Below are 11,070 nucleotides of genomic sequence, written 5' to 3' on the forward strand. Positions count from 1 at the left end.
GACCAAGAGGAGTTTGGACTAGATCCCAAGAGCGGTGCTGCCACATCAGATGTATCGGGTTACAGAGGGGGGCGGGTGTCGACAGTCCAGAGTCCCCCAAATAGCTGACTTCCTCTTTCAGGGTAGAGGCCCTGAGAGAACCTCAGGGAGCAATACTTATTCCCGTGGGCCTGGCTCTGACGGCAGCGAGCTCCCCACTCGGGGGCTCCCCTTTCAGCACTTCAGGCCCAAGAACTAGGCTTAGCCAACAGCCATCCTACCCTTCCTCTCACACTGCTTTTCCATCCACGTGACTATTATTGGTAAATCCAGTTTCCAAAAGGACGCCTTGATACCTGTACGTGGGCCTCCCAGCCAGCGGCGAGTGTGCAGCTCACTCCAGGGTACCTTCCCGTCTCTCTTGCTCTTGAGCTCAGCAGGCCATGTTCTCCATCCCATATTCAGCTCCCTCCCAGGGGACAAGGCAGCACTTTGTCCTGTCCCTCCCTCTCCCTTTCTCCCTGTCCTGTCCCCCAGCTGAGCTGTCTGTCCTGTCGCGGCTGGCAGGACAGTGCTCTGAAAAGCCTGAAGCCAGCTCTGCAGGGGGCTCCCCAGGGTGTGGAAGAGGTAGCCAAGGAAGCACAGGAAGTAGCTGTGTTATCTAGTGCTGAGGTTCATGTCCTTTTCCTACTGAAAAACCTTCAGCGACTCTCCTTTGACCAAAGTCCTAAGTGGGTCCCTTAACGGCCCTTGTCCACGGAGAGGTGTCAGCCACCTGCCAGGTGGGGAGCGGAGAGGCCCATGTCCTCCCAGTAGCGGGTGGGTGTTGCCGGGACCTGAGCCAGCAGAGATGGCCATCTATGTATAAGAGTGAATAATATCTTCAAACAGAAGGCAGACCACGGCCTTGGCCTCAGATCAGCAGGTGGCAGGGGGAGGGAGCAGTAAGGCTTGGAGTCACCTGCAGAGGCCTCTGCCCCTGAGGGTGCCCGGCGGGATGGGGCTGCGGTGCTCCCCAGGGCTGAAACCTCTCTGCTCTACAGTCAGCAAACCTGGGTCAAATCCATCCCTAACGACCTTGCAACAAACAGGCTACTTAACTTCATCCATCAAGGCTCCTTCACACCTGTCTGAGGTTAAATGAAGCAACTCCCATACTTTTATCAACGCGCCGTTCCTCTGACTCTTACAAAGACACGTGTCCCTCCGCCCTGCGTCCGAGCTCGTGGGTACCACACCTGTCCCCAGCTCATGGACAGAGCTGTGTCTCGCTGATGTCTGCTCCCTCCCCGGCCACGAGCCGAAGCCCCCAGAGCGTGTCGTGTTTCATCCGGATGCCGGATGCCGCTGCCTCCCCCCTGCCCCCCACACCTACCTGAGCCCCAGGGGAAGCCTGTACCGGGTTAGAAATGGTTTCCAGGTTGTGCTTCTTCCTTCCAGGGATTTCCCAGATGACCCCGGCGTGTGGTGGGACACTGAACGGGTGGCCGACGTCCTCCTCCGGCACGTAGAGGCCAGCCGCATCAACCTGGTAAGGGGATGCCTTCCGCTCGAAGCAGAGGCCCAGCTGCGTCTGCCTGAAACCCACCGAGGAAAACACACACCTTTCCTGAGTAACTGAAATCCCAGCGCTCAGACACAGGCAGAGATTTTTCCAAAATGCGCCCTCTTCACCCACCCACTCCCACCCCTGTGCTGCCACCTGAAACCTCAGGACCCCACGAGCCTGTGCCACGACCCGCTGGCACAGAGCTTTCTACCAAGCGTCTTAGTTTTAAGGTATCATTGTAACTTTGGAGGTAAGTGTTGTTATAATGCTCACCTTACACTGAGGAAGTTGAGGCCCCCAGAGGCCCAGAAGCTGCCCAGGGTCGCCAAGTGTGAAGCTAGGATTTTAAGCCTGGAGTCCTCACTCCAGAAACTGCGAGGATACATTCACAGCCCCTGCAGGGAGAACACTCTGGTCACGATTAGAGCTCTAGTGGGCATTCAATTCACCTGCAGAGGCGGACGGCCCAGCCACACCCACCTCGACTCTCGGGCCCCGCCGGCCCGGGCCCCGCCAGCGGTCGATCTTACGCTCCAAGAAGGTGTCCACCTCTAAAGTAAGAACGCTAACCCTTCAGGAGTTAAGACCTAAATCCTACCATTCAGACCCAGCCACTTGCTTTGAGTTTTGATGAAGCCTCGTTGAAAGATGATCCCTGCTGTTAAGCTTTTATCGGTGATGAGTTCTCCAGGTGAACGGATTTCTTAGACCTTTGTTAAGAGCAGATTTTCGTGGATATATTAGACCGTCTTAGAGCTCTAATGACAGAAATGCAGCGGGAACTTCGTCCACATGGGCCAAAGGGGCACCTAACTGGCTGGCTCTGACCCACGCAAGGCGGAGGTGCAGGGCTCTGCGCTGGCTTCCCTCTTTGTTCTGGCTGGAAATATGGTCACCAGAGCCGCAGGCCCACCCCTCCCAGCTGTACTTCCCACAGGGTCTGAGGGTCACAGCTGGAGGGTTCACCGCCCGGGCCTGCTGCCTGGCCTGGGCCCCCTTGCCCGCCACCCCCCACGCCATGCTCAGAACCTCTCAGGGCCCCAAGCCTGGCAGGGGGGCAGAGCTGGTCCTCCGGGCTGGCCTGGGGTACAGGGCGGGGCCTGTGAGGTGGGCACAGTGGCCCTCGGCACCCCGGCTTCCCCAGGACCGGTCCCCAAACTCTCCCCTCCCCCGCTTTGGTGCATGGGAACGGCTGGTTTCCCAGTAACTCCTGCTTGTAGGATAAACTCCCATCTTTGTGAACTTGGCCGTCTCTGACCTGGACCTTCCTTCGGTGCTCTTCGCTGATGAACAGGGTTGGTCCTTACTGAGGGGCCGGGTTGTTGTTTAGACCATGTTGCAGCCATGGGCCTGAACATCCAGGGAGGAGCTTCAGGGCACAGACGCTCTGCGTGCCTTTCCTGCTCTCAGAAGAGCCTCCCAAGTTTGTGTCCCAGAAAAGTGATTTGTGGTCCAGGCCCGGCTTAAGACCGCCTTCTCCAAGAAGCTTTCCCTGACTTCTTCAGCCCTCTTTGAGACAGCATTTGTCGTGTGTCCTGCACCTGTGACATGAGTTGCTGTTTATCCTCTAAAGTACAGACCATGTCTTGTGAGCCACTATCTTCAAGAAGCGAGAGCAACCCCACTGTTCCCTCTTGTTTACTGGGGTCTGGGTAAGACTTCATTTGCCCAGAGATTTCTGCAGTTTAGCGGGGAAGGTGGATGGAGTTCTGCAAAGAACCGCAGACGCCATCGCTGTCAGGCCCTAACCTGCACAAGTCCAGGGCTAGAGGCAGATCATCTCAGCCCTCCTCGAAGCAGGAAGAGAGGGGGCTCATCAGAAGGTATAGGATGAAGAGAAACAAGGCCCTGAGGAATTTCAGAAGTGATGGAGCCAACGTGCAGTGGCCCCAAGTTCCCAGACCAGGGAGTGCGCCCCAGCTCACCAGTGACAGCCCGGCCCCGGCATCACCTCCACCCGAGGGCAGCGGACACTCGGCCTTGACTGCTGTCCAGGTCCTACATTCCCACATGGCTTCACTTGACCTTCACCTCGACCCAGAGAGGAAAGGCGGGCAGGCCTCACTCTTCCCATCTCACAGAAGAGGAGACCAAGACACTGAAAGTTGACATCACTCCCAGGGTGACATGCTACGACATGCCTGAGGGGCGGGGGCAGCTAGCGTCAGAGGTGGGAGTGGACACAGGGCCTACACTGGGCTGCGGGGAAGGGTGGGCTCAGAACAGGGTACCTGAGTTCTGGGGTGACCTTTTTTTAATACAGTGTATTTTTTAGAGCAGTTTTAGGTTCGCAGCAGAATTGAGCAGAAAGGACATACATATACTCCCCGAGCCTACAATGTGTTACAGTGAGTGAACCAGCGCTGACACAGTATCATCACCCCAAGTCCTGGTTCACATTAGGGTTCAGTTCTGGTGCTGCATGTCCTGTGGGTTTTGACAAATGTATGACACGTATCCACCATAATGCGATTAGCTTATATGCCTTTTTTAAAAAAATTTCGGGACTTCCCTGGTGGCGCAGTGGTTAAGAATCCACCTGCCAATGCAGGGGACACGGGCTCGAGCCCTGGTCCGGGAAGATCCCACATGCCGCGGAGCAACTAGGCCCGTGCACCACAACTACTGAGCCTGTACTCTAGAGCCCACGAGCCACAACTACTGAGCCTGCGCTCTAGAGCCCACGAGCCACAACTACTGAGCCTGCGCTCTAGAGCCCGTGAGCCACAACTACTGAGCCTGCGCTCTAGAGCCCATGCTCTGCAATAAGAGAAGCCACCTCAGTGAGAAGCCCGCACACCGCAACGAAGAGTAGCCCCCACTCACCTCAACTAGAGAAAGCCCACGTGCAGCAACGAAGACCCAACACAGCCAAAAATAAATAAAATAAATAAATTTATTAAAAAAAAGAAAAAGAGCGAACAGTCAAACCCACAGTCACGGTCTCCACACAGTCGGCCGAGCAATGGTCACACCCCTGACTCGCTCCCACGTCAGTTCAGATACACTCAGAACGTGAACAGGCACAGGGTCTGGGGCCTCCTGTCCTTCCCGGGCCGCGGGGACGAGGCGGGAGAGACAGGTTCGGCCCGGAGTGAAAGCCTGTGTGTCTCTGCAGGTGGTGACCTTTGACGCGGGGGGTGTGAGCGGCCACAGCAACCACGTGGCTCTGTATGCGGCTGCCAGGTAGGGCGCTCTGGTTTCCCCGTCACTGTCCCCCCTCGGGCCATCAGAGAGCCATGCTCTCTCACCACCTGCTTCCGGGGGCAGTCGCCCTCGGGTCCCGGTATTACGGTCTCGTCTCCTGAACAGCTGAGTTTCCCCACCCCCGGATACGCCAAGTGGGGGAACGGATTTGATCTATCCCTCCGCTTTGGCCCCAGAAAGCTTTAGGGCCGAATCTCAGCTCCTTGTAGCGCACGCACAGGACTAGGGACTGAGCTCTGGGGATCGGCGGCCCTCCTGGCTGCACCCTCTTTCCCTCCTCTAACCCCAGCTTGTTTGCTCTCTCCTGCTGTGTATTCTGTGCACAATTTCAGACCTTGCTTTGGAGAAGGAGGATGTGCACGTCATAGGAAACCTCACTTGCCCTTTGCAGCCTCTCCACATGACTGACACGCACCTGCATTTCACCAGTAAAAACCCGATCCTCACACATCTTGAGGGATTTCCTCGGGGTCACGGAGACCTAGAGCGCGTGTCCTGACCTCTAGAGCCGTGCTCCCCCTGGGCCCGTAAGCAGCTTGCTGGACGGGCCTGGGGAAGGAGGGGGCAGCCTGACGTGAATGACTGATTTTATGACCCTCTTCGGAACGCGCCCAACGCTTTTCAGGGCTTGCAGTGCCGTTTCCAGGCGCATCTCCAGGGCCCCTCCCTCCTCCACTTAGATGCTGCCTCCCAGCTCTTTCCCTGGAGATCATCCCCAGGGCTGTACCCAGAGCGCAGGACAAGTGGCCTCTGACCTCAGGGTTTTCTATTCCTCAGGCTCTGCAGGGTGTGTGTGTGTGTGTGTGTGTGTGTGTGTGTGTGTGTGTGTGTGTGTGTGTGTGTGTGTCAGGCCTGTAAGTTCATCTGTTCCCTCAGGCTCTGCGGGTGTGTGTGTGTGTGTGTGTGTGTGTGTGTGTGTGAGGCCTGTAAGTTCATCCGTTCCCTCAGGCTCTGCGTGTGTGTGTGTGTGTGTGTGTGTGTGTGTGTGTGTGTGGCCTGTAAGTTCATCCATTCCCTCAGGCTCTGCGGGTGTGTGTGTGTGTGTGTGTGGCCTGTAAGTTCATCCGTTCCCTCAGGCTCTGCGGGTGTGTGTGTGTGAGTGTGTGTGTGTGTGTGTCAGGCCTGTAAGTTCATCCGTTCCCTCAGGCTCTGCGGGTGTGTGTGTGTGTGTGTGTGTGTGTCAGGCGGGTAAGTTCATCCGTTCCCTCAGGCTCTGCGGGTGTGTGTGTGTGCGTGTGTCAGGCCTGTAAGTTCATCCGTTCCCTCAGGCTCTGCGGGTGTGTGTGTGTGTGTGTGTGTGTGTCAGGCCTGTAAGTTCATCCGTTCCCTCAGGCTCTGCGGGTGTGTGTGTGTGTGTGTGTGTGTGTCAGGCGGGTAAGTTCATCCGTTCCCTCAGGCTCTGCGGGTGTGTGTGTGTGCGTGTGTCAGGCCTGTAAGTTCATCCGTTCCCTCAGGCTCTGCGGGTGTGTGTGTGTGTGTGTGTGTGTGTCAGGCCTGTAAGTTCATCCGTTCTCAGGCTCTGCGGGTGTGTGTGTGTGTGTGTGTGTTTGTGTGTGTGTGTGTGTGTGTGTCAGGCCTGTAAGTTCATCCGTTCCCTCAGGCTCTGCGGGTGTGTGTGTGCGTGTGTGTGTCAGGCCTGTAAGTTCATCCGTTCCCTCAGGCTCTGCAGGTGTGTGTGTGTGCGTGTGTGTGTCAGGCCTGTAAGTTCATCCGTTCTCAGGCTCTGCGGGTGTGTGTGTGTGTGTGTGTGTGTGTCAGGCCTGTAAGTTCATCCGTTTCCTCCCAGCTTCTCATCTTTAACTCCTGCTCTGGGCAATCCCTTCCAGATGAGTGCGTACGTCTGTGTGTTGGTGGATGAGTGCGTGTGTCTGTGTGTTGGTGGGGGGAGGGGACTCTGCCCCATGCCTCCATCCCTCAGCTTTCAAAACAACAAGTTCATTGCTGGTGGACCCACCTCACCCCTCCTCTTAAGGCAGTGAGCACAGAAGGGCCTCTACGGTCAGAAGGGGTGGGGCAGGGTGTCAAATAGGAGAAAGGGGCATCAGAGAGGAAACACCAATTAACATTTTCAATATTCTCCACCACTCTCACATCTCAATTTCAAAAGAGAAAAACTTCACAGAGTCCACTGTCCTTACCTTCCTATCTGTTGGGCAAAGCTTGGACCAGGGCACTTCATAAGCCACTGGCCACCTCCGGATCGGCTGACCTTGGGTAAGGGACCCACCCTGGCCCCTTCAGCTGTAGCCAAAGGTGTGGAATCCAGGGAATCTATATGGTGACTTGTGCTCAAGAAACTGCCTAGAAACCAACAGTGGAGGGACCCCAGGGTGGGGCAGGCGTGGCCCTGAAGGCCCTGCCTGTTAGCTGCAGAGGGATGCTCACTGTCACCTGTCCTTTCCCTCCTCCAGGACCCTGCACGCACAAGGGAAGTTACCTAAAGGTAAGGCCTGTCCCTCCTGTAAAAGGTCACCGTTACCATCCCTCTAGGGTGAAACTGGTAAGTATACAGAGAGCTGCCCTCAGCCAGGCCGGGCAGGGCGGGGGTCGGGGGATGCAGGCCCACACTCTCCTGACTCAGCTCAGCGTGCCTGTCACGGCGGGTCCCCAGGTCTCGAAATCAGGTTGTATCCACTGGGAAGTATCCTCCGGGTGTGAGGGAGGAGCGTGCGGTCGGGGTTCTCCAGAGAAACAGAACCAAACAGGACACACAGATAGATAGCTATGGTGGTATGTGCACTTATATACATACATATAAAATAAGGAATTGGCTCACATGATTACGGAGGCTGAGAGATCTCGGGATCCACCGTCGGCAAGCCGGGGGCCCAGGAGAGCTGGGGCGTCACTCAGCCTGAGTCCAGAGGCCTGAGAACGGGGGAGCCGAGGGTGTGGATCTCAGTCTCGGGGCAGAAGACCGATGTCCTGCTCTGCAGTCAGACAGACAGGAATGGATCCTCCCTTCCTCCACCTTCTGTTCTGTCCGGGCCCTCAATGGATTGGGTGAGGCCCACCCATGCTGGGGAAGCCTTCTGCTTTACCAAGTCATCCAATTCAAACGTGAAACACAGACACACCCAGAAACAACGTTTAGCCAAGTATCTGAGCACCCAGGACCCAGTCGGGTTGACACAGGAAGTTAACCTCCTCCTTAGGCCTTGCCCCTCACCTGCCTGGTTTCTCCCTGGCCAGGTCTGTTCCGCCTCTGGTATCCTTTCAGGATGTCCACCGAAACTCACACCCATCCCCCAGTTAACTGGCCAGGCTGTGGGTGACGCATGGGTGCTGGACGGGTCTGAAACTCTTCCCAACTCACAGGAAGGCGTCTGACCCGCTTGGCCAGCTTCTGTGCGACACCCCTTAACCTCCCTGAGCTGGTTTCTGTCACGATGTGCACCCTCACAGGAGAACCCTGGGGATGGAATGATGGCCTTTCTGGCTGGCAGTGCCACGGGGGCTTCGGAACATGACCCTAGTGTGTTTGATCCTTGTATCAACCCTGGGAAACAGGCCGGTCCCACACTCATGACCAACACCATCATACAGATGGGGAAACTGAGGCTCAGAGAGGTGAAAGGACTTCCCCAAGCCCATCAGTTCTTTAGTGACGAGCAGGAACCAGGTCTCTGGCCTCCCAGGACAGAAATCCTATCTGCATCCCCTCTCCCTGGGCCTCGACCCCAGCCTCTAGCAGCCGACCCTTCCCTGCTGGGGGCACAGAGCAGGTAGAGGGCGGCCGTCAGGTGTTCTGGGGCCCTTTCACCCTTCTTATCTGTGAGAATGATGGGCAAAGAGCAGCTCTGCTGTCACTGCCCTGCCCTGAGCCCGGAGCAAGGGGTGGGCACCCAGGAAGATCTGCCTGAGGCAGCAAGTCTCCGCTCTGCCCGCCCCCCAGGGTGCTCAGTGCTCACGCTTCAGTCTGTGAACCTGCTGCGCAAGTACCTGTCGCTGCTGGACCTGCCCTGCTCCCTGCTGTGTGCCCGCGATGCCCTCTTCGTGCTCAGTCGCCGAGAGGCGGCCCAGGCCCAGGTGAGGACCGCCCCGCCACCCCTGCGCTCCCCCCCAGGTCTGCGCCCCGTCCCTGGCTCTTCAAAGCCCCTCACCGAGGCCTTCCACAGCAGTTCTGTCCCCAGAGCTGGCCCGCAGCCAGACCCTGGGAGCTGCAGACCAGGGACTTGCACATTTTCTTCTGATTATAGAAATAATATGTGCTGGAAAAAAGGCAATTAACAATACAGGCTCAGTGTAGAAAATCTGGAAATACAGAAGAGAAGAAACCCCACTGCCTGCAAGCCCACCCCTCAGGGGTAGCCACTCTTGACAGTATATGCGCCCTCCATGAAGAGTATTCATGCACAAGCATTTAGAGCGGGGGGCACAGAGCCTGCTTATTGGAAACCTACTTTGGCAACATCACGACCATTTTCTCCAGGGTTATTAGGTGCTCACATTGTAACGCCTGCCTGTGTTCCATGGCATGGGCGCACCATAAAATAGGTCACACACCCCTTACGGCTGGACATCTCGATTTACCGGTTTTTCCCTGCTACACGTGGACCAGTGCTCCCAGCTTGAGCCAAGAGGAACTCAGACCTGCCAGGAGCCTCTGTAAAGAGCCACTGGGGCTGACCACGGGTTGCCGGCTGAGGAGTCAGGCCCGGCGAGGCCCTCCTGGTGAAGACTCTTGGTGGTCGGTGGGGCAGGTGGTCTGAGAGGCTGCTGAGGAGTTCTAGCCTTGACCCTTTCCATTTCTGCTATCCAAGTGGAAAGGTTCAAAGGCTAGAACCCATGTTGAGCCGTTAAATGACATAGGTGTGTAAATGGCTATCATTTTCTGGGAAGCAACAGTAGTAAATATCAGAAGTCTTCCCAGAAGTTGTACTTACCTTCTGAAGTTCTTAATACGTTAAGTAGACACAAGCGGGTTGCAGAGCAATATATCAATAAATCTATACTTTCTCTGACCCACTAATTTTTATTTCCAGAATTTTATCCTAAAGAAATAAAGTTGTGTCCAGAGACTGATGTACAAGAATGTTCACTAGTATAATTTATGAGGCCCAAAAAAGGAGCTAAGATTATTTAGCAGGTGAATGATATGGTACTATATAATCAGAAAAATCATAGTTTTGAAACTCACGTAGTGAAAATGTTCCAAAAGTAGGGAGGAAATAGAAACAATTTTGATATTTTGCAGTATTCCTTTGAAATTTTTGAACGAAAAGTAATAGGAAGAAAAGCTTGTAAAAAGCCAAACTGGCCATAAATATATAATTACTGTAAGCGCCCATCTTATTGAGTGGGTGCTGCAGCCACTGAAAGACGAGGGAATCTACAAAATTGGCCACCTGGGCAGCAGGATGTGGGAAGCCCCTGTGACTCGGAATCTCTCACAAGTAGACAAGTGTGTTTGGACCACAGAGTTCCTATCTTCCCTCAACGTTTTTCTAAAATGAGCCTTTTATTCTCACTATGGTCTTCAAAACTGAAACATTATTCTGTGAGTTCACACATCCATTTTGTTTCTGAAAGTCATTTTTATTTAAAAATTTTAGTTGTACTTCCTGTTGAAACCATGCTATGTAATATTTTGCCTGAATATGGTGATAATTCTCTTTATCAACTTAAAGCTTGCAGGCATCACAGGGGTGTTTACATCCCTAAGCCACGGATGTTCCAATAGTGAATATAAAATGAGTTTTTTACGTAGAGGTTTGCAATGATATTAGCTTAGATTATAAGCATTAATTATGGTACTTAGAGAAAAACAGGAACCATTTATATAGGTTACATCTAGTTAAATCAGTTGTTATGATCTATTCTGTTTAAAGACTGAGCTACACTGGATCTGAATAACAGGATAACGTTTCCCCCACTGCATGGCAGGGAGAGCCAGTACATATGGGTACTATTCCTTTTCTTCTTCTTCTAAGAGTGACTGTAATTACCCAGCTTGCCTAATCCATAGGCGTCTGGGCACAAAACAGCCCTATACGAGTTATATATGCAGGGTAGTGGAGCCAGGGATTAAGAATGTAGGCTCCACAGTCAACCAGATGGCTCTGGGTTCGATCTCAGCTTTACTCCCTACTTGCTATTTGAGACTGATGAATCAGTTTCCTCATCTGTTAAAAAAAAAAAAAAAAGCAATAATAATAGTCCTTTACTCACAGGGTTGTTAAACTGAGGTAGTGCTCGGCTGCATCAGCATCCTCTGCTGTTATCCCATCGGGTATCAGGAGACGGGAGGGGGAGTCCAATCCAGAGGGGTTCGAAGGGCACAGCAGAAGCCAGATCAGGCCATAGCTTGCAGTATGTGGGTGGGAGGAGGCCTG

The 11,070-nt window shown here is 54.4% G+C and overlaps 1 protein-coding gene across 6 annotated transcripts in view; it reads left to right on the top strand.

Moving 5' to 3' along the window:
• The window catches only part of PIGL (phosphatidylinositol glycan anchor biosynthesis class L), a 64,706-nt gene that overhangs the window by 42,079 nt on the left and 11,557 nt on the right, over nucleotides 1-11,070 (top strand). For 2 of the 6 annotated variants that reach the window (XM_067715500.1, XM_067715497.1), the window contains exons 3-6: nucleotides 1,420-1,510; nucleotides 4,647-4,714; nucleotides 7,147-7,178; nucleotides 8,631-8,764. In XM_067715500.1, the coding sequence (XP_067571601.1) occupies nucleotides 1,420-1,510; nucleotides 4,647-4,714; nucleotides 7,147-7,178; nucleotides 8,631-8,764 (325 nt within the window). Of the gene's footprint in view, nucleotides 1-1,419; nucleotides 1,511-1,624; nucleotides 3,524-4,646; nucleotides 4,715-7,146; nucleotides 7,179-8,630; nucleotides 8,765-9,232; nucleotides 9,761-11,070 lie in introns of those variants that run through there. The other 4 variants (XM_067715498.1, XM_067715499.1, XM_067715501.1 and 1 more) reach the window with 4 other exon arrangements.

This window comes from Pseudorca crassidens, chromosome 19, assembly GCF_039906515.1.
Source record: "Pseudorca crassidens isolate mPseCra1 chromosome 19, mPseCra1.hap1, whole genome shotgun sequence".
Taxonomy (NCBI): domain Eukaryota; kingdom Metazoa; phylum Chordata; class Mammalia; order Artiodactyla; family Delphinidae; genus Pseudorca; species Pseudorca crassidens.